Raw genomic sequence first — 26,415 nt, forward strand, 5'->3', positions numbered from 1 at the left:
GCAGAAAAAAAGGGCCACCCTTGACTTGACTTTGACCTTGACTTTGTTTTGACCGAATTAGGACATTTTCAAGTTGGTTGTTTCTCAAGTCAGAAAAAAACCAAAACATTTTGTATGTACTGTGTCTTTTTTCCGGATCGACGGGCATTGGAAAAGATCTGTCGACATTGCGCAGCAGAGAGTCCCGACCCGTTGCCATTCATCAGTCTCAACGAGATTACGCGAGATTGATTTGATTCTCACCTTGCAGAACCGAGGAAAAACGGGGGTGTCATGCCAGTTCGATTGGATCGGATTTCGTGGACACGTTTGACGTTTCTAATTTTTTCTTCGTCGCCCCGCTCGAGTTTCTCTTTAACACGCCATGACCATTAATTATTTATAACACCTCGGTTTCCTGTTCTGGCTCAAAATATAGACTCGACCGAGTCGCCTTTGATTTTGAAAGCTCCACTCACTAGTTGATGAATGACTCGAAGCAGATGGTGCTTCTCTTCACCGCTAGGTGGCACCAATTCGAACACAAAAACCATGAAGTACACCTGTACTTGATGACAAAAACAACGCTTTATCGAGCATGGATCAACGATCAAGCATGGATTCGTCTGGCGGCATAATATTGCCATATTGGCGCGAAGCGTCTGTCGCAACTGTTGCAATAGACTGAAATGACTAGCTTGTTTTTTTACTTTCTGGTTTTAACCTGCAATTTTTTTAGTGGAAAGTTCCTCTTAAAAAGTTTAAGTTAATGTTTTTATTCAAATTTTCCCATAGACAAGTGAATCTCAGGGATTTATACCATACTTTTTCTTGACAGATCTTCCAGAAAAATTTTATCTAAAACTAAACACAATGCCACCTGAAAAAAATAGGTTGGAAGGTAATGAGAATCATGTTGTGGATAAGCATCAAAAGAAAACACACGAACCTGTTTCTGATTCTGATTCTGACCTAAAGGATCCAGATGCTGATGTTGTTGATGAAGATGGTGAAGATGAAGATGGTGAAGATCGAAATGAGGGTGGAATGTACTTTGGGGATATTTACATCCCCCCAGCGCCAGCCCCATAATAATAATAATAATAATGTAATATATATTTAACGTGCACTTTTACAAATAATATGGACAAAGGCACGGCAATGACTTGGGGAAGAGGAAGCATATAAATTTCAGTTTTCAAAAGCAACACGACAGAGATGGGTTTTCAAGGAGGAGCGGAGGAGCCCCATCTCTTACAATGGATGCCAGTGGCCCAAGATTAGTTATCACCCACATTGAAAACTTCTACTTCAAAAGTTATGCTGGGAAACAAGTGTTGGGTCCATTTCACAAGAGTTTCACTTCCATCATTGGTCCTAATGGCAGTGGGAAAAGCAATGTCATTGATTCCATGCTGTTTGTCTTTGGTTATCGTGCCAACAAAATTCGATCCAAAAGTGTAGCAGTCCTTATCCATAATTCTGAAAACCATCCAAATGTACAAAGTTGCTCAGTAGCTGTCCACTTTCAGATGATTGAAGATATTAATGACGATGAATTTAATGTGGTTCCTGGGTCACAATTTGTTGTCTCTAGATCAGCTTTCAAGGTAATAAAAAATACTATTTATGCCATTTTTATCTACCATATTTTCTTCATACTAACAAATTTCTTTTTTTAACATGCAGGATAATTCGTCATTTTATCAAATCAATGGAAAACGAGTCCAGTTTAAACATGTCGCCAAACTTTTGAGAAATCAAGGTATTGATCTTGATCAAAACAGATTTCTCATCTTACAAGGAGAAGTAGAGCAGATTGCCATGATGAAACCAAAAGCCCCCAATGAGCATGAAGGTGGCATGCTTGAATTTTTAGAAGACATCATGGGAACTTCAAGGTAGGGATTGTTTATAATCAAATTATGGTAAAATGTTATCATTATTTGCTGGCCATCGATATAGGTACAAACAGCCAACCGAGGAACTCAGTCAAAGAGTAGAAACGCTAAACACCCTAAGAACTGAAAAGCTTAATCGCGTTAAGCTGGTGGAGAAAGAAAAGGACGAACTTGAGGGCCCGAAGAACGAAGCAGTGGCTTATATCAAGTTGGAAAATGATCTCGCACAGTTAAAATATAATCTCCAGCAAGTAAGAAATAAGTTATAGGTTAATCTTACTGCATTTAAACGTTACACTGTTTATTATTTAATTAGCTCTACACTCATCAATTCTTGAAAGTGATCGCCGACAGTGAACAAAAGAAAGAAAAAGTGAACGAAGAAATGGGCGATTTGAAGACCAGACTAGAGGAACTGACTTTGTTCAAATCCGAAAAGAAAAAGGATTTTAAGCAATACTCCAAAGAGTACGAAGAAGCCAACCGGAAGCTAGAGAAATCCGTGGAAAAAGTGGCTAGTTTGATCAAAGATGACGAGAAGATGGTTGAAGACTACCGTCTCATCAACACGAGCCGCAAAAAAACCAAAGAAACCATCGTGAGCGAGAAGGCCAAGTTTGAAGAGTTGAGCAAAATTCCCGAAAAAAATACAAAAGAAATTGCAGAATTAGAGAAAGTGCTGGTGGATTTGGAGAAGAAGAAGGAAAAAGAAGAAAAACACTTCAACGAGATTATGTCAAATTTGCAAACGGAAACGCATGGACTTCAAGACGAGAAGCAACAGCATGAACTGGAACTGGTTCAACTCAAGGTAACGAAACTATCAATTAATCGATGCCAATTCCCCTTAATTAAACTTTTAAAATTATGTAGAAAGCTGTAAATGAAACGCAAGCTCAGATGGACGTTGCCCAGTCCGAGTTGGATATTTACCTCAGCACAGAAAAGAAAGAAAAAAACGTCCTCGACTCTATGAAGGAGCAACTTGAAAAAGCATCGCAAAATTACACGGAACGTCATCGTAATCTTCAAGAACTTGAATCCAATAATCCCAAGTGGGCAAAGTCCCTTTCGGAAAAACAGACTGAATTGCAAAAGGTTTTGTTTTTTCTTTCCTATATTTCCTTCTTATTTCTGTTTATTTTTAGTAACTTGTTCTCGTTTCTATCAAAGGTCACTAACGAGGATAAAACGAAAAGCGAAGAACTCAGGAATATACGCATCCGACTGGAGCAAAGCCGATCGACTTTTTCTGCCAACACTAGCCGAGGACGCATCCTTGACGGTTTAATGGAGCAGAAACGAAAAGGAACGTTACCCGGCATATATGGACGCCTGGGTGATCTCGGCGCTATTGATGAGAAGTTCGACGGGGCCGTCTCGACAGCGTGTGGCCCTTTAGATAACATCGTCGTCGATACCGTTGATACCGCCCAAAAATGCATCGCGTACCTGAAAAACGGCAACTTGGGCAGAGCTTCTTTTATCGCACTGGAGAAAATGGTTGGTGATTGATTTTTATTTTGCGGGGAATTGCTGTCAATTTAATTTTGCCGTGCACTATTCCTGCAGCATCACTTGATCGACGTCGCCCGGCAACCGTTTGACGCTCCCGAGAGCGTCCCACGACTTTACGACCTGATCCGCGTCAAAGACGAGCGAGTCAAACCTGCCTTTTATAGCGGTCTGAGAAACACGCTGGTTGCAGAACATCTGGAACAGGCCACTCGCATCGGCTATGGTTCTCGTACCCGACACCGCATTGTCACGTTGAAAGGTCGGTCCCTATCTCGGTGCTTTTGTTCTTCGTCGCTTAATGATCAAAAATTTGTTTTCTCCGTCGTCTAGGTGAGTTGATTGAGCCATCTGGAACCATGAGTGGAGGAGGTAATGGATGTCAGCGCGGAAGAATGGGCCGGAATGTCACTACAGACACTTCGGGCAACGAGACCTCTGCCAAAGATATTGTCTTGATGGAAGAAAAGATGCAGCAACTTACCGAACAGTGCAGCCAACTGCGTCAGAAGAAACAGACCCTTGAAGATGAGTTGATTGAACTTAAAAAATTAACCCGGGATGGAACGACCAACCTTCAGAAGTGGAAAATGGAAATTAGGGTAAGACAGAGCTACACGTGTGGATTGTGAAGGCCGGATTATTACAATAGATATTTTTTCGATTGATTTAGGCTTCCGAGGAACAACAAAAGACTCTAAAGGAGCAGATTAACATCCAAGAGAAGAAAGTGGCTGATTCGATGGCGGATAAGAAGCAGGTTAGGACAATGGAGATGTCCATCGCCGAAAAACGTAAAGGATACGATGCCGCTACGGAAACAGCATCCAAAATACAGTCCAAAGTTCAAAAAGTCCACAGTCAAACCATGGAATTGACAGAGGGTAAAATGAGTAAAGCAAGGGAAAAATTAGATGCTTTCACTTCCCAGATATCCAAAGTGAGTACACAACATTAATTCGTGTTAACTCAGCTACAGTATGGCTAACAAATTCGATTTTTGTTTGATTCACCATAGGTAAGCTCGGAAAAAACAAAACTTCGTGTGGCAATCAAAACTTCGGAGCGCAATGCCAAAAAGTCGGAAGACAAAATCGCCACTCTGGAACAGGAGGTGAAAGATGCTGAGGACGATTTACGGAAGTTGCAAGAACGCCGTAAGGAGATCGAAGAGGAGGCCGTGAATCACAAATCTTCTCAACAAACACTAGAGGCAACCGAAAAAGAGATGAAGACCCAACTGGTTAACCTCAAATCCGAACTTGATGCAGCTCTCAAGTTTGTCAACCCTCATTAGTTATCGCCAACAAAACTTTGAGTTAATCCAAATTTTCTTGTTTAGGGAGGAGAACAAAGTTCGAGCTGAAAAGATCGACTACGATCAGAAAATTGAAAAGTTTGACGAAGCGATCACATCTCATCGAGCCGAAGTTGAGCACTGGAAGAGAGAAATGAGCAAAATCAAACTAAACGCAGTAGATGGGAATCCGGCGCCAGAAATCAAGCAAATCGCAGAGGAAGAGTTAGATGGAATCCGAGTGGATACGTTTCAGAATCAGATAACCAAAACGAAGGCAGAGTTAGGCAAAATGTCTCCGAATTTGCAGGTAAGAATCCGTTTATTTGTTTTCATTCATTCCGAAACGATAAAGGTTTCAAACGTTTATTTTAGGCTATTGCGGATTACAGAAAGAAAGAAGAAATCTACTTAGCACGAGTTGCCGAACTGGACGAGGTCACTCAACAGCACGACGAACAGCGAAAACATGTCGACGGTCTGCGCAAAGCCAGACTGAGCGAGTTTATGACTGGATTCGCCATCATCACCACCAAATTGAAAGAGCTCTATCAAATGATTACGCTGGGAGGTGATGCTGAGCTGGAATTAGTCGATTCGCTTGATCCATTCAGCGAGGGCATCGTTTTTAGCGTGAGACCACCGAAAAAGACGTGGAAGAATATTTCCAATCTATCTGGAGGCGAGAAAACTCTCTCTTCGCTGGCCCTCGTCTTTGCTCTTCACTATTACAAGCCGACACCACTGTACGTCATGGACGAGATTGATGCCGCCCTCGATTTCAAAAACGTCTCCATTGTTGGAAACTACATCAAGGAGCGGACTCGCAACACCCAGTTTATTATCATTTCCCTGCGTTCCAACATGTTTGAGCTTGCCGATCGATTGGTTGGCATCTACAAGACTCACAACATCACCAAATCCGTAGCAATAAACCCCAATACCATTGAGAAGCGTTGCGAAACAGAGAACACCAATCCTGCTTCAAATTCCAACACTAATGTTACTGCTGTTTCAAATGTGACCGTAGTCCGTAGCTTAGATTCCTAATTTTGCCTTTTTATATGTGCCCAATGAACCAAGACAATGAAAAAACTCGTGCCATCATCCACTTCTCTTTTTTTAAGTCCATTACCCAACATCAAAGTTTAAAGCCCTTCAGCTGAAGTGTGCGTTATTGAAACGAAGCCAAAACTCTGCATAAAGGACACTCGTGCACTGTGACATCACTTTAAAAGTAGGACAAATTCAGTACTTTGAAACCAAACGCAATAGGAAATCAAATCAAAACATCACAGATCTACGCATCAAATCTTATCAATACGATCTCATTTCTCAATTGTCTAATAGGTTCGACGATAAAGTCGGCCCGACTAACCTATTTTTTTAGACGTCACCAAGTCAGAGGGATGGCCGTTCCACATCAAGGACGCGGGCAACTCCTTCATGCTTACGGCTCGGAAAACGGGTGGGCCGTCTGTGCGTTTTATTTTTATGGTGAGCGTTGATTAAAAACATGCATACAGGACACACAATCCAGTCGGGAAGAAAGAACCCATAGAAAGCAGAAGGAGCCACATACATAAAAAGACAAAAGCCACCAGAAAGAGTATTAGTTCACCGACGTACCATCAAAACGATCATGCATCTTCACTTTAAAGCGATACAATCAATTTCGACAATGAAATGTTAGTATAAACGGCACTGACTTGCTACTGTGCGATCAACTTTGGCTTTGTCCTCCACGATGTACGTATATTTAAAAAAGAATCTTTTCAGTTGGGAAACTTGGATTTCTCTTAATGAAAAGAATTCATACCATGCTGTTCCGAAAAAGAAGAGAGCACCGAGAACTTCCACGACTATCGTGATAGACATGGCCCACTGTAGGGCTTTGAAGTCGCCTTCAACAGTGGTGAGATCTATAGATGACGTTCCTGAACTGGAACAGTTTGCGCTGACATTCTAATCAGGTAAACTCGTAACAAAGTCGCTCACAATTGACGAAACAGTCGAGTTTAGAACCATGGCGCCTTCGACGAATGCAGCCGGAGTCGAAAAGGATTTCTTCAGAATTTCGGAGATCTAATGACAATATTTGAAATAGATTGATAAACTAAAAGAGCATAAAATCATATGATGATAATTTCTCGTTTTACCTGGCCAATCAAATAAGGAGAGCCGGCGTCACCCAGTCCGTGTGAAAATAGAATTTGAAACGCTTCAGCGGTTGATCGTCGCGTTGGGATTACCGTATAGCCTACTGGAAAAAATATTTAAAACAAAGTTAGACATAAGCGGAAAAATAACAGTAACCGACCACCAAACGAACGGAAGAACAATGACAATAATCACATACCAACAGGATATCAGCCACAATTGCCCAATTCAAATTGAGCAGGACTTGACCAAAGAAGACGACCACAAAGCAAGTGGTGGTGTTCCATCCGGCGATAAACAACGCAGCTAGCACGAGGGGAGTGGAAAACAGCATACCCATACCGAAAACGATGGGATCGGCCCGCTGATAGCGGACGCGCAATTTTTGGCCGAGGAAAGATCCAAGGGGCACGCCCAGCAAACCAGCGATCATGGCAATCAAGCCGAAAATGTACGATACGCTAGGGTACAAAAATCAAACACAAACAATATTTAATGACGACACTTTTGACGGATAAATCATGGGAAACACTTTCACTATCACTTGATAAAAACCCATTATCACGACCACAACGTAATCGACACGATTTTAATTTTTACCAAAGTAATGTCAGCTACGAGGGACCAGTTCAAATTTAAAAACAACTGGCCATAGAACATGAGGGTGAATGTAGTAATGGCCGATGCACCTGAAGCCAGAATCAAGGTGCCCACCATGAAGGGTGCGCTTAACAAGAGGCCCACTCCGCAAACAAGCGGATCGGCAGTCGGATAGTCCCGACGAAGTCTCTGCCCTAAAAGAGATCCAACTAAGACACCCAGAATTCCGGCCAACACAGTTTCAGCGCCGAAGATGAGCGGAATGCTAATCGTAATTAATTGGCAACCCCATTTAATTTTCAAGTTCAATAAATCAGTTTAGATATAGTCTAGCAAAATCGAACGAGTTAAGATGGAAGTTGACGTACTCATCCAATGAAACATCCTGGTGACCTTGTTGAGTGGCCAAACCCAATGCGATAAACTTGGGACCCCACCATGCCAGAGCTCTAGCGACGAAGGCCACCGCTGTGTAAGCTGCTGTGGACATCACAAAGCTTTTGCTGTCGTGACAAATAAAACGAAAAATTAAAAAACGCTGATTAAGCGACACACTCGCACAAGGCCATAATTAAAAATAACTCTTGACTGACTTTTTGCCGAGTGATTTAATGTCGTCCCACCAGCTCGTGGCTGAAAGATGGGCGCCTTCAGATTCGCCGCGTGGAGGATCCTGGATGACCAGCAAAATCAGAAGCACGGCTACGGCCCCGAAAACTGGCGTGACTCGAAGGCCCCAATGCCACGATCCCATCACTCTAGATGCTTCTGAGCCAACGATGTAACCTAGTCCACTGGAAGTTTTTGATACTACGATTAGACACAAGCTCCGTCAAGAGTAACGAGGACGAAGATTAATCATTTACCTCCCGACCGGAGTTGCGAAATAGAAGAGGGCTAGAAATTTTGAGCGAGTATCGCCAACAAATAAGTCTGAAATGATGGTAGGTGCTATGGTTGAGTAGGAAGCTTCTCCCACACCTACAAGGCTCCTCATGACCAGGAAAGCCCAGAAATTTGTCACGTAAGAGCCAAGTAATGTTGTCAGGCTCCAGACGAAAATACCGGCAGCCATGATAAGCCTGGATGGATAAAAATGATATTGGAACGAACGATCCGGAAATCAAATAACACGAAAATACCTTCGAGAGTATCGATCACCCAAGTAGCCAAATAGTCAAATACGGGGCGCAGATCATGTAAATGGCGACGAAAGCTGTTTGAAGCAGGCCACTTTCTGTATCTCCGATATTTAGATCGCATTGAATTTGGGTTACAATTCCTGTTAAAACAAAAAATCAAGATTAAAATGTGAATAACTAAATATCAAAGTGTTTACGTGACGCTTTACTTCGCTGCGACGGATGAGGATACAAATAACATAACCTTCACACATATACATTTTCCAGAAGAAACAATTTTAGACAGCGCTAAATAGGCGACTTTCCAAGTTGTATGTTTTTTTTTATGCCTGCAACGTGGCTATTTTTTATCTATTGAACATATGCCAATAGGTTGGGCGAGGCAATTTTGAAAGTGGGGCGGCTATTTCCGCTCAACTACTCATTGAAAAGTTGCAAATTGTCATCAAAACTAGTAGTCTACGCGAAAGAGCCCAAATCGAGTGGAGGAAGCAAAACAAAATCAATAACAAATGCTGCTTCCTAGTGTCACAAATAGGCATTCAAAGTTGTGGAGGAGCGTATAGCGGATCGTCCCACGTCAGCTGAGAGCCAATCGGAAGAAGAACAAGGACCACGCCATCTGACGTCACTGAACGTGAAAATATTAGGGCCAACACATGGAATGATGGAAATTTTTCCAACACTGGCCACTCCCACATGACCACCACGTCACTGACACAGGTGCACGCGAGCAAACGAAATGATGCAATTAGTATGCTTGAAAGATTTACCAAAAAGAGATCACATACTACATAGATAATGGGATTTGCATTTTGCTCGAAAAGATGACTAGAAAGACAAAATCCTACAAAAAATCAAAGATAATGATAAACTATGTACCAGCTATTGTATATCTGTCCATTTAGTTGATTAAGTTGACAAAACAGAGAATGGTGACTGTGATTATCTGTCGTTTGGTCAGGGGATGGCCAACTGTTCGGTTTTCTCCAGTTTTCTCCAGAAGAGCTGTTGGCAGAAGAATCACTTGCAGAGGGAATTCCTTTGCCGTCAATTTTTGTGTTCGATCTGGATAATGAGCTTGATCCGCTGGAATCTATCGACACTTTTCCATCTTGCCGACTATTGGGGTTCCTTAACGAACGCTCGTATACTTCATGGTCGATCAACTGTTGAGCAGACATATTAGCACGAATTCCGGACGAATCCATGGTCCTTTCCTATTTGTTTTGTTAATAAACCGCGAAAGTTAGTTAAAAAACGGACCGAAGATATGCACCGACGAACTATCTGTCACTGACTCTGAACCGGCTTTTGGAATCGCCTAATACCTGTGAGGCTGTGAATGGGGGCCAAATAGAGTAGATCGAGCAATATCTGCAATCGCGTATTGCATATATAAGAAAGTTTCTCTCGGTTTCTCTCGACCTGCTTGTTCAATCACGCACTTACAATAACGTATTTTGTTACACATCAGCCAAAATGATGAATACATGTAAAAAAATATTGAAGAATGAGAAACTGTTGGTCTGCGCTATTCTTGTGCAATTCCTTCTTGGATGTACACGTTTACTTTATTGGTCGAATACGGAAACGAATCCAATGGAGCTTTCCTGGGAAACTGTTTACATGGAGTGTTTGTACAAGTGAGCGGACCAAAATCCGGAAAAAATTCGCTACCCAACAGCTATTACAGTAATTTTTCCTTTTTCAATAAAACAAGTTCGAAAATATTGATCGTGTCATAACTGTAAGACGGCCTAATGAAAAGAAATGATCTATTTCCAACGGCGTTGCATGTTCAACCGGTATTTTTTATCATGAAAACTTGCAAAAAAAAAAATAATAATTCCACGCATATGTTGACGAAGGTATTTTAATGCGGAGAAAATATTTAGTGTTTCAGGATATTCACGTGATGATGTTCATCGGGTTTGGATACCTTCTAATATTGACGAAAAGGTCCGATCACAAGTCTTTAATTTCATATTTTCTTGTCACGGCAATCAGTCTTCAATGGGGAACCCTCTGTTATGGATTTTTTCGCACGATCAATGGGAATATTCATCTAATCATTAATACATAAATAACCAATGCCATATTACTTGAATATTACATACTACTTACGAATGCCAGTGAACGAAGTATTTTTTTAAATTCATAGTTTATTAAATGCTGATTTTGCCTGCGCCGCAGTTTTAATTTCGTGTGCAGCGGTTGCGGAGTTGACGACACCGCTGCAAATCTTCTTGATGTCTCTGTTGGAAATTATCTTGTATTCCACCAATAACTGGATCGGATCTTTAGTGTTGCAGGTAACTTAAAAAAAAAGGGAAAATAGCCATAGGCTGCATCCATTTGTTTTCAACATACTATACCACTATATTATATATTTTTCAAACGCATCCGTATTAAAAATTCCAATCCATTATGTATTACCAGGCATCAGATGTCGGATCGTCCATGTTCGTCCACGTCTTTGGGGCGTACTTTGGTTTGGCTGTTAGTTTCGTTTTATATCGCGGCACGGCTTATTGCGCTGACAGACAGTCCAGGAAAGACGAAGCCAACAGTGACTCAATTGGCGAAACCCTTTCCACTGCTGTTGGTATAACGCATAATTTATCCTCCAATAAATTTCTCATGTAAAATATTCTGGGGACAATAACAGGCACTATGTTTCTGTGGCTTTTGTGGCCTAGTTTCAACGCGTGTTTGGCAAAAGGTGATGCCAAGCAATTTCGAGCCATCATCAACACCTATTATTCACTATCGGGAAGTTGCGTGACAGCGTTTGCCGTCTCGTCTCTTGTTTTCAACTGCTTCGTGTGCGCTGAAGATAACAGACGACGCAGTTTTAACATGGCAAATATATTACTAGCCTACTTAAAAGACGGATGAAATTTGGTTAGGATAATTGAATGCCGATATACAGGTTGTTTTTCAAAACTCGACCCTTGTTGGTGGAGTTGTGATCGGTACATCTGCCGATATGATGATCAACATATGGGGAGCCATGATAATTGGTGGTTTAGCTGGAGCAGGATCTATATTCATAAATCGTTTTTCAACCGTAAGTGACGATTTAGATATCATGGCATTAAATTTCGTTCGTTTAATTAAGTTTCTAATCGCGTGTTCTTACTTTAAGACGAAAGCTGTTCACCGTATAATTGGAATACGCAACGCATGGTATAGATAATTTTGAAACATCTAATTGTCAGATTCACCAAACGCTGCTGTGCTAACAAAAAATTTTTAAATATGGTTCCGGATGTCAAGGGGAGTAATCTCTTTGCACGGAATCCCAGGTATTGTAGCTGGTTTTGTGGGCGCAATTGTATCGGCCGCTGCGACTAAGGAAGATTATGGTTTCAGGTTCTAGATCTAGATAACAAATAATTTTGCTGGGTGTTGATTTGAAGAAGAAATTTTCTTGGGTCACGACAGCCTTTACCGACAGTTTTCAGCACGATCTCCACTCAATAGTTCCAGCGAGTTATCAAAAATTCAGTACTACGATTTAAAAATTGACCCTGGTCGAGAAAGAACAGCTTTACAACAAGCAGGATTTCAGATTGTTACACTTATCGTGACCCTAGTTATCGCAATTATAGGAGGCCTTGTAACAGGTGAGCTGCCGACTTATTTATCGTATTACATATGTATATAACTCTTTGAAGTCTGATAATTGTGGATTTATCAGTTGTTGATTATGGATGCCTTTTGGTGCTAATTCAGGGACGATTCTTTCGTTGTCTTTCTTCCGTCAACCGTATGAAGAAAATGACTCGCAACCTGATCAGCTAACGCTTGTTGTTGACCAGTTATTGCTCTCTGAAAGACGTTTAAACGTTATTAATGCAACCAACTAAACTAGTGCAATCGTTATTTTGACCGAGAATTTGTCGTCCACTTGTTAACTGGTAAAGCCGTTTGAGCTGGTAAAACACTAAAATTGATAAAGCAAATGCTGACGTTTGGTTTTATTACTTTTCAAAGCGAAACTTTGCGTTTCTTTTTCTCTCCTAAGTTTCAGACAAGGAATACAAAGTGTAATATGTAAAAATAACAAATATTAATTTAAAAATTCATTATAATAGAGAAACTGAGAAAGTAACTGACGCGTACCCCCCACCTACCCCTGGTTTGTGAACGCACTCCGGAGGAATCCGCCATGTTTCCACCTTGTTCGTGTTTCTCTTGAGTGATTCGCATAGGGGGGATTCCTTATGAAAACGACCAAAACCTGTGGCGACCATCTCACGGATTTGATCGCCACTAACCTTTTTCGATTCATAATAATAAAAATAAAAAAAAATTCCTAGAGTGATTTTGAAAAAAAAATGGCGCGTTCGCCTAGCGCGAAGGTTTGAATTTTTTAAAAGTCCGCTTGACCATACATAATTCAAAAATTTTTTTAAGCACATTTGAATATAATTCAGAACATGTTGTCATAAGGCTGAACTAATTTTTAAGAGCAGGCGAGACAAAATTGAACGTTGCGCCACTTGGTGGCGCGAAATTTAAAAAGTGAAAAAATTTTCAAATTTGATTTGAAAAAAAATTTAGTTAAAATTAACACAGGTTTGTGAAATTTAGTGAAAATGTGAACGAGACATCTGTTAATGAGTCGTCCAAATTTCAGACTCGCAGCTTGAATTCACATTTTTTGAGTAAAAAAACGTCAATTTTGAGAAAAAACGCATTTTTTGTACTTAAAGAAATATAAAATAATACGTTAAACTGAAGTTAAGAGTCTGAAATTTTCATCACACATTACTTAAAGCCTCGAAAACATTTTCACCAATTTTCATGAACCTGCGTCAATTTTAACTTAACATTTTTCAAATCAAATAGACAACGAAAGGATGCTGAGTTGCGAGGTCTGGAACAGGTCGAAAATCTCGATTTGGCTCAACATGCCTGAAATTATCACAGCCCTCTTATGGAGCTTCATTTTCTATTAAATAATACAAAGTGAAAGAACAGGTTATTTTAGTGTTTAATGTTTTTAAAGGATTTATCATCATTCTGGCAAGTTACTTATTGTTTTCTGACTTCACTGGACATTGTAGTTTATTTATTATTAATTTTTGTAAACGTCCCTACCTTCTTTCCAAAAATATTGCCATTTCCTGCCCCAAGGGAAGAATGGAAAGAAGAGACGAAGGAAGAAACTAAGAGGAGACAAAGGGGCGGCGCGGGGTTCTCTTATCTCTTTCCTTGGGGCAGGATATTGTCTTTGAAAACAAAATGCCTTTTACTTAAAAATTTTTATCTGGTAGAGATCACTGAGTTCGGAAATGAATTTCTCCTAAATCTCGATCGATTCTGATTTCACGAGCTGGTCCAATTTGGTATCGGCTAACGAAGTGGTTTGCATGGATTTTTTTCTTTTTAGCATTGTAAAAAAATGCGATTTTTAAATCGCAATAACTCCTAAACTAATCAAATGAAAAATAAAAAAATTGGACAATAAATTGTTGGTGTATTTTTCAATACACACTCTAATTTTTATCAAAATATAAATTTTTACGCACCATCGATTGTTTTTTTTTAGCGTGGAATGTCCCCTCTTCACTTCGTTTTCATCTTCTTCGTTGTCTCCATCACTCCCTGAAAATTATTTTACTGATTGCAATGGAAAATCATTGCAATATTTTTAATTGTTTTACTTAGGTTTAATGTTTATACCTTAAAATTCTTCAATATCATCAGCATAATTCCACTCCTTTCCATGTTCCGAAGGATCAGAAGTATTTACTGCAAATAAAAAACCAAAAGTTCAAATTTATCCTCTGCAAATAGCAAACTTCAGGTATGTATAATTGAAAAAATTCAAATTACCATCTTCAGACTGTATGTTGACAATCTGCAACTCTTCATGTTCGTGAACATCTTCATCCCCTTCATTCTTGTTATCAGAACCTTTAAGTAATTTCATTTTTATCCTCGAAATTTCATTTGAAATTGTTACTTACTTACTTCATTGTGTTGCTCATATGAAGTGGTCGGATTCGCATCTTGGTAAAGTCAAACATGAAATTCCACTCCAAATTAGACATGCTGCATGACTCCGAGAAATTATTTTAAATATCATCGCTATCAGATTCGGCTGTTTCATCTACTTTCTTCGTTTCTATATTTTTTTTTCTTTTTTTAATCACACGAGAGAAGTCAGGGAATAAAGAGAAAGATATTTATGTCAACCAACACTTCGTCATCGATTATTATTTGAAGGTATTACAACTTCTGTTTACCTTCATTACTTTCAATGTTAGATTCAGTGTCCAGTTTTGCAACGGAGATGTTTTCTTTAGAGGTATTTGAATCAGAATAATGATCAGAACTTTTGTCATTATAATCATAGTCAACCGACACTTCGTTATCTTCCAAAATTATGTATTCTTAAACTACCAATCAGAGTAGGTAAAATTTTATAAATGTTGTTAACATAATAAGTAATTTTTTTTCACTTACCAGGGCATGGTGTCTCATGGTGAACATTATAGCGATTGAAAAAATTGCTGCAGTTTTTAAGGTAGAGTTTGTAATTATTTAACTTGCGCGTTGCACCAAAAACTACCCTTAGGGATTTCCATTTTATCTTTGAGAATTTCCTTTTTCGTCTTGACAGACATTGTCTGGACAAACTTGGCAAGCCGCGGGACGGGGGCCCATATTAGCCCAGCATTGAGTTCTAATACGCAAACGGAGACTGTTTTTGAAGGAGCAAGCTTGGTAGCCGTCTTAACATGCCGGAGCAGCATTCAGCCATTCTGATAGACCGGAAGACAGGAGCACACGCCTCTTATGGCACGCACGCAAAAGTATGCAATTCGGTCCGTACTATTTCTTGCGTTTGGGAAGAGACAACGGGCAAACAAGATCTCCTTTAAACGTCCGATTCTCTGAAAATATTTCTCCTATCACACCTTTTCTTCACCAAACACAGCATCGTCCCACTGGAGCCCTCTCCCGCCTAGCTCCCGTAGTTTAATTTTAGCCTTAACAGTCATCTAGGAGTCTGTCCCTAAAGGGTCAAACAATCCAGCTACTTGGGCAGCAACCCTACTCTGGTGTAGTTCACAATGGTCACTTTCAGGTGATACACCAAATATTTAAGCATCTAAGGCCAATTGTAAATCAGGTTGACCAGCAATAAGAATAGATTTACAGACATATAAGTTCGCTTACTTTTACCGATACTTTTATTAAAGCAAAAATAGCAAAAGCAGACAAATTTTTCATAGTTGTTATTCTTCATATCACTGGTTAAGTGAAATTTTCATCAGAGTTTTTTTATTTCAAATGTCTTCCAATTTTATGCGTCTCTGATCTAGAGACATAAATTCTTTCGAGATAACAACCCTAAAAAAACGTTCCTCAATAAAAGTTACATTGGGAGGATTTAAAAAATAAATTTATGATTTTACATGCGTGTACCCACCAATTCAAAAGAATTGCCAACTACAGATGAAATAGGAAATTTTTTAAAAATTTGCTGTTTTGATGTTTTTTTTTATAATTATGTTTTGTTTAGGAGTGTTTCATTTGAATAAATTTACACCAGAAGAAGGGGCTCAAGCCACGGGAGGCACTCATCGAAATTCTCCCAATCGAATCCATCCATCCCTGTAATCGTTAAAGAAGCCAATCTCATTCCTACACCAGATGATGACTATAAGGAACAGGGCATTGGGCTTGAGGGACTTATTTTTGCTGGTGGGGAAGTGAGAGATGGAGGAAGTAAAGAAAGTAATGTGGGTGAGAGGATTGAAGAAAATTGGGTGGAGAGTGAAGAAAATGGGGAGGAGAGTAAAGGAGAAAGTGAAGAAGCGAGTGAAGAAAATGGGGAGGAGAGTGAAGAAAATAGGGATGTAAGTAAAGAAGAACATGAAGAAGAAAGTGAAGAAAACAGGGAGGAGAATAAAGACAATAAGAATTGTGAAGAAGAAATTAGGGAATAGAGTGAACATGAAAGTGAAAAAGAAAGTGGAGTAAATACCAAATAGAGAGAATGCAGGGAAAGTGAACGAAATCGAGGTGACGTGACCCTCGATAGACGAAGCCGTCGGCGTTGCCGTTCACCGTCACGCACAATTTCTGCAGGAAGTCGTCAGGTACATAAAGACTTTCGAGAAATTACACAGCAATAAAGATCATTTCGTAGTGGGGTTACCAGACGTTTTTTAGGGGTTTTCTCCCACTCACAACAGCAGCCATTCAACTTCAAAAACACCAACATATTGAAATTCAAATGAGATAGCTTGCATCTCTTAGAAGTGAAAATTAAGCCTGTACAAGTACAAGAAGATCAACAGTATTCTTCTGGATCATAGCAAGGTTGATTCTCTATATGTTCCACCGATTGGCATGAGCAACAAGAGTGCATACGAGTACAATACATACGAAGGAATGGACTGGTGTAAGTAATCCTTTGAGCTAGAAGCATACATCTTGAAACATGACAATGCATCTTTAAATAAAACTAGTAAATATAGAGCAAAACTCGCCTACAATTGAACAAGATATGACGCGCAAACTGAAATGGCTAAACGTCAAGATGAAATAGAAGTGATAGAGTGTAGTGACTTGTCACTGTTACAACCATCCCACCTAGGACATGTGCATGTGCGCACTCCTGTGTTCTCTTCATATTCATTATGTGGATATTCATATGTGGATTCATTATGTTTGACGAACAGAAAGAATGCTCATTCCATTGGAGAGTAGGATCTAATGTCAATCGGAATGTAGCCTTTGCATTTGCATTCCACCGAATGGGGCTAGGTCTCAACTACAGCATCACAGTTGAAAAGAAAAATGAAGATATACAGGTCTTCAACGGATTTCCAATGCCGAGCACATCGGCATGATTCTACTCTAAAATGAAATTATGGATTGAATGACAATATGAAGGCAGAAATGAAATGACTGAAATGGATAAATGAAGCATAATATTGATGAATTGTTGCTAAAATGTCTGCCTTCACCAACTCGTGACTCAAAGATTCATTTTGCATCGCCGGATTCAATCGCAAAATATTTTGTTTGAGAGTTGCTAGATTGATACATGGCAAATTGCCAAATTGAATCAGTTGCCTGTTGTTCACTGGAACTATAGCGATCAATGGAACCCAATGGCCATCAACTGATTGTCTTGACCACTTTGACTGCGTGTCTTTCCGGTAAAGCTGACGTTATTGACGTTTCACCAATAAAATGGATGATACTGGACAAGTTGCCATCCGTTGTGAACCAGTTTGTAGTTCATATAACGTATTCGATATTTGCATTTGGCCCACTTCGCTCCAAATGTCACGTGAAATGGTACACAACGAGACAGCTCAACTTGTGCACCGAATACTTTTAATCGTGAACAATTTGGTAGGTGAAGTTGCGTGACCGCGTACCAGTCATTACTTTTCGCACTCAGGAGTATGCTATGGCGTGTTTTTCCGGTTTTCACATTGCAGGTCTAATTTCACTCCTATGAAATCAATAATTTCAATGAATAGTCAATAATTTCAATTATGAAATCCTAATTTCACTCCTTAAATCAATTAATCTGGTCCATCGCTTCATTAATTCATTATCATAACCTCTAGTAATTGGTGGTCAGCTGCTTCCTGGATTTCCGCCGCTAAAAAGATTGACTAGCACTTCTGTAAAGAAAAAAATATATTATGAACAATTCTTATCCTATATAAAAATTTATTCCTTACCAAAGATGGATTTTCAATTTGGTTTTCTTCAGCCAACTTTTTGTTTCTTTACCAGCTCGAGTTTTGAACAGCAAATTAAATTTGGCCCACAGACCAACCGACATGACGAAATGCCACGCAGTAAATACAGCATCCTTAAGATCCTTCCCAACTAACTACTTTGTAGAATTATAAAAAATCAAATTAAAACATTTTCAATTTATTTTACAAATGATTGTTTGAATGCTGCAATTAATTGTTTAATTAAGCGTCAAGAATATCAAACACCTCCAAATGTTCCATAGACTAGTGTCTGGCCAACAAAAATATAATCCTTCTGATAAATTTATTAGAAATTTCCCTTTCCGGTTATACATCGTTTCAGGGTTTCACGTTAGACTGTCACTTAAAGTGGCCCTTGCATGTAAATAAAAAAATTGCGGCTGGAAAAAATAGCATTTTTCTCGATTAAATTTAGCTTAAAACCTAACTGGGACTACAAAAAACGATTCAAATTTCTCTATCTTACAGCTATTAGCCAATTGTACTGTATGGCTGCTCCGTTTTGGCCATTTTCTTTTTACTGAGAAGGAAATTAAGCAGCTTTGATCCTTCCAGTGCACAATTAAGCTTATCTCGACTAGTGCTTTTTAAAACCGTCTCCTCTGAAAGTTGTTTTTTTCCTTAACATAATTCCTATTGATCTGCGTGTACGTGAGATTAATCAACTTCGGTACTGCACTGCATCTGATGGTTGGTTTTCAGCGGCATCACTTTACTGGCTTAGTAGGATTCTGCCTTGTTCAATACCCTTTCCAAAATCCGACTCTCACAGTCTCACAGATAGAATGTTAACTATTCTTTGCCACCGTACATATTTGCCCTTGCACTGCTCCGTCCGACGATTTTTATTTAACTTTAGCTCTCTCTGCTTCGTAATATCGATACTGCCTTCTATCGACTTGCATTACTCACGTTCTTGATTTTAATAGTGCTGCTGACTCTGTTTTTCTTGCTATGCAGCTTTCTGTCTTGCACGCGATAACCAGAGCCTGCCAAGTGATAGGGGGTGGGTTTACTGCTAAAAAGTGGCCAACAACACCACAGATTTTGAGTTCGTCCGCTATGGCTCCACGCTTTCTGAGTCTGTGCGACTATGTGCAGACTTGCTGGCACCCCTCCGCGATAAAATTTGAATTTTTATTACCAAGTAAAACGAAAAACTTCGGCTAGCCACCATGGGATGATGTTTACCAGGAGATAGTTTTCAGGCTGTAACCCAAATCCTACCTACCAAAGCCTCTTGTCGTAACGCCATAAAAAGTCTGACTCAGAGTATGTGACTGACAGAAAGGCAGACCTGCTCAAATGTTCATTCTGTCAGGGATTTTTTTCCCTCAGTCGAATCAGCTTGTGAACCCCCCCCCCCCCCCACCAGCTTTGTGCTGAAGTAACGTAAATTCTTACTGGTCACTCGCTTCTAAACACTCATCAATATCGGTTTGATTTCCGTGTTGCCCATGCGGTTATGTGCCAGAGACGGTTGAACACTTTTTTTTCTTGCTTCTTCTTCTCTAATCAGCGTATTCTATTTTGGTTGGCGGCCTCTGGCCCTCGTTCACACCATGCTGTCTGTAAAAACTTCAATCTCCTTCTCCCTAAAGAGAAAGAAGAAGAGAAGCTTACATAATTTAATTAAAAATAAAAGTTAATTACTTAATATTAAGTTTTCGTAGCATACATGGGATACCTGTTGGTTAGTGAAACAGGCTCATCATTTAGTAGAAGCTAGAACTAGTAGCAGCTAATAGCAACAGTAGCTAACAGCAACTAGTAACAACAGCTAGTAGCCGCTAGAACAGGCTAAGCGGCCTGAACAGGCTCAGCGCTTTGAACTGGTGCTGTAAACAAAAAGAAATTAACACTTTCTTTGATCAATAAATAATCAGCAATGTAGTTAACACTTTCTTTTCAGAGTAGATGAAAGGGGTGGGCTTTACAACAATTGTGGAAAGTTTATTACTTTTTGAGTGTTTATTTTTTCAGTGGCCCCCAAAATGTTTGATAAAACACACACCACTGCACACCCAAAAAGGTCTTTGATGGTCCAATGGAGATTTTTGCGGTGTATTATCCTATATCCACCACAGTGTCCAAGGATACTTGGGTAATATTGGCTTTTATTCTAAAACAAAAACAAAAAATTAGTCGAAGCCCAAATTTTAAAGCGCAATAATCTACTTAGTTTTTTTATTTTATTTTAGGTGACAGAAAAAAAGAACGAACGAAGAAACTGTACAAAATGCTTCTGAAATTTCGCGCGCTCTAATACGCACACGTGTTTATCTAGGATACACTGCTGTTTATGTCTATGTAATACCTTAATGCGGCTTAATATGCGATTGATGACCAAATCATGTAAGAAACTTTTGGGACCGTACAGTAATTTGGTGATCTATTATATTTTAGTTGATTTATTACGCTATTAGAGTATCTATCTCTAATCATAAAAATATAAGTGACTCTAGAATTGTGTTTATTGTCCCAATTCCACACACAATTCCTCCATAGTTTTCTTTTGTTCAGTTTCCAGTACTTAGTTAAGTAGTTAAGTTATGTACTGGGTGAATATATCTAATTTTATATATACTAGAAGAGTTATCATTAATTTTCCATCTCGAGTATGGTCCATGTCCATTTAGTAATAATCTCAATCATGAAATTTTTTTTCATGTTTTAAAGTATATCGGGTGATTGATTAGTATAAAGGCTTAAGAGGACCAACAAATATGAACACTTAAAGCAACTAAGCAGTTTATACTTTAAATGCAATTTTTCTCTATGTGGTTTTAGTTTGATGAGAATGCTGATTATATGACTTGCATGAACCGACAAGTTTGATCTTCTTCTTCTTGGTTGGTTTCATTGCATTACCTAGATCGAGGCCCAAGTATATCTTTGGTGTGGAATTGGCCCACCTAGCTGCGTTGTATTTTTCACGTTTTATCAATTTGATTTGTGGTTTTTTCCTCTTGTAATTTCGTTTTTCACACCTGTTCAGGTCACCATATATTCGTTGATTTTAAAATTCTGATGGCTGGGCAGCTGGTCTCTCTAAAAAGGAGGCAGTAGCTATACAGTTGGTCTCCCCTCCCCTTCCTTAACCAGAACACGAGAAGAAAAATGAAGAAATTAAAACAGAAAAATGTATATTTCTTTCTCCCCAACAATGTTGTCGTTATCAGCATCATAGCCATAGGATGTAAAAATATTTGGAAAATATCGTTTAGAAAATCTGACGAAAATTCATTAATTTCAAACAATGAAACTTCATTAGTGTTCCATTTTTACAAGAATTTCCGAAATTCTTATTATCATTTCCCACGACAATTTACTTCAGTAGTTTGTGTCTAATATGGAGTACAATTGAAAGCAATTTTCGTATTTTTTCTTACATGAACAAGACGCAATGGCGTATCATAGCTATTGGCTACTGAAACAATATTTAGCTTAAAATCCACTTTGTTTCTTTATTGTGCGATGATTTAAGGGAAGTGTTTTAAGTTTCAATATCTTGTTTGCTTGTAGAAATTCTATTTTATCTTCTACTGTTGCCGTATCCCATTTTTTGGTACCATCCTACTTATACTTTTATCGTATCTCATACCATATATTCTGGGTAAGAGATCCTTATCCTTTCCTGGTATGAGTGGTTCAGAAAATTAACATCTACAGTAAGTCAATTCTGTTTCTTCCGAAGGCGACGAGACGGTCTTTGAGATGTGCCCCATTAGTTTCCAGTCTATAGACTCTACGACATTTTTCTGCATGCTTTTCAAATTCAAAATTCAAAACGGTTATGCGCTGTGATGACACAGTAATTTGCAGTTGAATCTTGCTGATTGATGGAACTGTTGGAACGGGACACTGTGGCACGTAAATTTGATGCACCAGAATCCTTACTCAATCCAATTCTTAAGAGAGTTTTCAGGTCAATCAGATCAGTATGAAGGACTGCTTCTAGAGAGGAGATTTTTATGAAACATGAAATGGAATGTTTTGAATTATATTTTCTTCTCGAAGAATCCTCCCTAATTGGAACTCCTTTTTTGTCTCTGATTAGACGATGAATTTACATTTTTAACCTTTTGAACGTCACATTAAAAAAAAATAGCTAAGATACATTCGATTTTCTCCCATGCTACGCTTGATAAGGTCTCAGACGAAAGTGCAATACGATTGAGTAAATATAAACAGTGGTTCCTGCAACTTCAGCCCAGAGATGAACGACTAGTGTTGACAAATGCAACATACTTTTGGTGGATTCCAAGATTGTATTGGTTTTAGTATTGTATTGTATGATATGTATTGTATGTATGTTTTGTATTGGTATTATTGTAGGGTTTTAGTACCCAGCCACTCCAATCTGCTGAGGATTCTTAAGTGTTGCTGGTTGGATTAATATTTCCTCATTCAATCAGATCTTTTGTATTCGACACCATTGTCAGGAAGTAAAACGCCAATGGGTCTTCCTGTCTCCGTTTTAATATTTTGAATTTGCTAATTTGCATCTGATTTCATTTTTAAAGAACTTGGCACTACCATATCTAGAAACGTCCCCCCCCACCCCCCACCCATCAAAAAAATATGTATATGTAGACGGAACCATTGGTATTGGTTTACGTAAATGGATGATGAATTGATGATGAATGAGGTTGTTTGAATGTGGCCTAACGTAAGGAAGTCCCCATAGAAAGGTGGTGGACTAGACGAATTTGCAATGTTTAGTCCATCAATTATCTTAGAAGAATATATGTGATGTATCTTGGAATGGCCAGCATGACCTAAGCACTCGTGCCAGATCTGCATTGAGTTAAAAATATGTCTGCTGACCAGTGCTGCAGTGTGGTTGCATCGGATACAGCGTATTTTGAATCCCAGAACTAAAATTGGGGAAAATATCGAAAGAAATTGATGTGTTGTGATGATATTTTTTTACGAACACAAATGCGTAAGGGAAGAATGCATCGTGACAACGGCACCCAGAAAAGGCTAATTGGTCGTATACCTTGGACACAGACGAAGGGGATTCTTGATCACATTAGCCTCGTCGATAATTAAAAGCTGCCCTAATCAGGAAGGTGAAACACATCACTCTCGAAACACGTCACTTGTTAAACATACTCAACGTCAGAGTGATAAAAATACTGATAGGTTGCTCGCCGCAATCGGATGAATCGTTTTTTTTTCAAGCGAGTTTTCCAAAGGATTTTAAAATAAAACAATGGGTTACTGGGAGGCAATCCACGCCTAAGAGATTACATGACAACCTCTCATTGCGTCAACAGGTGACATAGTCACTGGAACTCGTGAGAAAGTGAAGGGTATAAGAGACACTTAGCGTAACCGTATGCAACAGCTGAAGAACGTTAACTCAGTAAAAATCGGATGGCTTCTTACATCAATTTGAGGATCTTTCGGCCTTTGACCGTGTAAGAGTGCGATGGGATGGTCCCCATATCTTTGGTAATAGCTTTCTTTTTCCTTGATCGTGGTCGCCGCAGGCGGGTGGAGCACCAACAAGTGTGTGGAGTAAGTCGCCAGAATGGAGGGACTGGAAAAACACCTTTCCGTACACGGAAAAGACATGATAGAGGACGAACTGGCCACTTCTGCCTAGTATCAGCGATCGAATTTTCCTTTAATTCTTGGACGTGGAGCTTTCGGGAGACTCGAACTGCAAACCGTGAAGAAGGATACAGCGTTGTGTTACTGAAAAACACTATAAAAGCTAAGAAAATGGAGCTTCTTCCTCAGTCTTGTTTGTTCAGTCATTGTCCATTGTAACAGTAGTAATACACCTAGTTAACTTGAAAACGCCTCGTTACAATTTTATAATAACACATGCTGTATATCCGTAGGTATAAAAGCGTGACTCAAACGGTGATTGCACACGTATTTGTATGCATTGCAATTATTGTATTTGCAATAACCTTGCTAGTGTTATAATACAGGGCTTCCTTCTACAAATCGTCTCTACAATTTTTTACCCAACCCCTTGTTACACGCTTGTTGCAAATGCTATATTTTTGGCTACAACATTTTAATTGGTCAATAGATAATCTCGTTTCCTGCTCTATGATTATGTCACTCTTGCTCTAACTGAGCTAACGCATGGTAACGCCTACAGGAGCCAACTTATTATCCTTCATCAAGTGTGATTCTGTTGGTTGTAATTTTCAGTAATGATTATACCGCCAGAAAATAATGGCATTCACAATGAAATCGAATGATAAAAAATTTGATATGATCTTGTTGTTGTTATGCATTTTGAAAGTATCCCTTTTGTAAAATTGGGATTAACGTGAATGGATAGTGCACAACTAATTTAACACACTTGTCAAAGTTCCAGACTTTTTTAGTATAGAAATTTAGTGAATTTTAAATTAAAATGTGTTTTTTAATTTTAACCGATTTCTCCCTTGTGCAGAGTTGTCGCATCTTCCCTGATACCCGCGAACTGAAGCAAAAAATAAGAAAAAAACAACAATGGGAAAAAATAAAGGAAATTTAAACCTCCCTCCTATAACACTAACAAAATACAGGTTTGGGATGATTGCGACAACTCTGCACTTAGGGAAAAGAGGGGAGAAAACGGTTCAAATAAAAAAAACGGATTTTGAATTCAAAATTTATTCGAGTTCTATTGACTCGAAAAATCTGGAATTTTGACAAATTCCAAAGCTAACGCAGCTCTAAATTTGAAAAGCAAAATCTAACCTGTTCTGTACTAAAGGTCCACCAAAGTAGACCTTTTTGCATAAGGGATGTTCGCGTGTTCCGATAATTAGGGCTTGGATTAAAAAACACCCCTTCGCTTGATTAAAAAATTCTTTAAAAATATCATCCAGAAGCTGGCCCCTTTAACTCCCAATAAAAAAAATAATCGCTTTCCAACGAAAACTCTCTATTTGGGAGCGCCGACAAATTTGCCTTTTTTCATAAGGTTGTCTCAAACGTCCCCGTACTTTAGGTAGCAACTGTATATTTTGTTATTGTCTCATTCAATTTCTTCACCAGATCACTGACGTTGGCATTGGGATTGGTAGAGGCAATACCCGTTAAAGGATAAAGGAAATAGGGGTAGAATTTATGGAGCAAGAAAGAATGTGACTTTCAGAAATAAAACATAGGTCAAATAACGAGCATGTTTCATTCTTGAGTTTTAAAAAATTACAATTTTATCATGCTGCTTACAATCACCTTTTCGAAGCCATCAAGCATGAAATTCTTGGATGTGGTTTTTTTTAAGGTCAGTTCCTTCTAAATCTCTGTTTACGTCAGTGGATGCATAATCCACCCCAAGTTGGTCTGAACCGAAGATTGAAATTATTTAATTTCTGTGAATCAAAGAATATGCCTTCTGCGAAGTTCACAAATGCTGCACTTTAATAAAGTGGCATCAATTACACCACGAGAAATAGCAAAAAAATTATTTCTGAAAGCAGAGTCTGCTGAAAGTTCAATCTTGTTCGTAACTCTAAACTTAAAAGAAATAAAAAAAACGTAAGTAAATAATTGTTTAAAGTTTTCGATTAATTTTTTCTTGAAGGATGTCAAACATCAGCGAAGTAATGTCCAAATTACTTGAATCCTTGACATCGCAACTGTAGTATAGCTGGAAGTGTGCATTTAAGAAGCGGATTGAGAAATAAGCAAAATTTGAATTGTTGGTTAATAAACCTTGCGTGTTCTAAATTACAGAAAAAATCCATCATCAATGAACAAGCAGGTGAGGAGGCAAACATTTTTAAAGTTGTGTCGCAACCTCCACATTATTAGGATTGGGACTCAGAGTGTCTTGCATTTTTTTTTAAATAAGAAAGATGGGAATCGAGAAGGGCATCGGCCATTACATTAATAAATTCCTCAGCATGTAAATCGTAAGGGGAAGCTGTTTTTGCAGATCACTAATGCTTGCAAATTATCCATCGTGATTCTTTAATAGAGTAGTAGCATCAAAAATAATTAATTTTTGCTTTGAACCCTCCCAATACAACTTTTCACGACGAATCTTTAAATGTGTAGGTTGTTACCTCGAAAAATGTATT

At 38.9% G+C, this 26,415-nt stretch overlaps 2 protein-coding genes and 2 long non-coding RNA genes across 9 annotated transcripts; 3 read left to right on the forward strand and 1 right to left on the reverse strand.

Moving 5' to 3' along the window:
• The first annotated feature begins 597 nt into the window (after positions 1 to 597).
• Positions 598 to 5,981, forward strand: LOC124338566 (structural maintenance of chromosomes protein 4-like). 3 transcript variants are annotated; one of them, XM_046792660.1, is made up of 14 exons: positions 598 to 880; positions 958 to 1,028; positions 1,512 to 1,589; positions 1,669 to 1,880; positions 1,945 to 2,131; positions 2,197 to 2,691; positions 2,754 to 2,978; positions 3,054 to 3,383; positions 3,453 to 3,657; positions 3,729 to 3,997; positions 4,069 to 4,335; positions 4,414 to 4,673; positions 4,738 to 5,002; positions 5,068 to 5,981. In XM_046792660.1, the coding sequence occupies exons 3-14, from the start codon at positions 1,512 to 1,514 to the stop codon at positions 5,740 to 5,742; spliced, it is 3,468 nt and encodes a 1,155-aa protein (XP_046648616.1). In that variant the 5' UTR covers positions 598 to 880; positions 958 to 1,028; the 3' UTR covers positions 5,743 to 5,981. The 3 variants fall into 3 exon arrangements, with proteins under 3 accessions (XP_046648616.1, XP_046648617.1, XP_046648615.1); XM_046792661.1 differs by having other exon boundaries at positions 598 to 1,028; positions 1,662 to 1,880; XM_046792659.1 differs by having other exon boundaries at positions 598 to 1,028.
• Positions 5,982 to 6,483: 502 nt separating this feature from the next.
• On the reverse strand, positions 6,484 to 8,734 carry LOC124338567 (protein spinster-like). Of its 3 annotated transcripts, none has more exons than XR_006917877.1 (7): positions 8,595 to 8,734; positions 8,319 to 8,534; positions 8,046 to 8,246; positions 7,821 to 7,955; positions 7,052 to 7,313; positions 6,852 to 6,952; positions 6,484 to 6,777 (listed from the first exon to the last, which is right to left on the reverse strand). XR_006917877.1 is itself a non-coding variant. In XM_046792662.1 (7 exons), exons 2-7 carry the CDS (start codon positions 8,525 to 8,527, stop codon positions 6,658 to 6,660), a joined length of 1,032 nt encoding a protein of 343 aa, XP_046648618.1. In that variant the 5' UTR covers positions 8,528 to 8,534; positions 8,595 to 8,734; the 3' UTR covers positions 6,484 to 6,657. The 3 variants fall into 3 exon arrangements, 1 of the variants encoding a protein (XP_046648618.1); XR_006917878.1 differs by having other exon boundaries at positions 6,852 to 6,955; XM_046792662.1 differs by having other exon boundaries at positions 7,048 to 7,313.
• A 2,270-nt stretch (positions 8,735 to 11,004) lies between these two features.
• On the forward strand, positions 11,005 to 12,880 carry LOC124335923. 2 transcript variants are annotated; one of them, XR_006916953.1, is made up of 4 exons: positions 11,005 to 11,202; positions 11,266 to 11,786; positions 11,877 to 12,226; positions 12,336 to 12,880. It is a non-coding gene; the product is annotated as an uncharacterized LOC124335923 (long non-coding RNA). The 2 variants fall into 2 exon arrangements; XR_006916952.1 differs by having other exon boundaries at positions 11,266 to 12,226.
• Positions 12,881 to 14,612: 1,732 nt separating this feature from the next.
• LOC124335975 lies at positions 14,613 to 16,059 on the forward strand. The gene is made up of 3 exons (XR_006916979.1): positions 14,613 to 15,022; positions 15,081 to 15,138; positions 15,235 to 16,059. It is a non-coding gene; the product is annotated as an uncharacterized LOC124335975 (long non-coding RNA).
• The last annotated feature ends 10,356 nt before the right edge of the window (positions 16,060 to 26,415 follow it).

Source organism: Daphnia pulicaria, chromosome 4 (genome assembly GCF_021234035.1).
Source record: "Daphnia pulicaria isolate SC F1-1A chromosome 4, SC_F0-13Bv2, whole genome shotgun sequence".
Lineage (NCBI taxonomy): Eukaryota > Metazoa > Arthropoda > Branchiopoda > Diplostraca > Daphniidae > Daphnia > Daphnia pulicaria.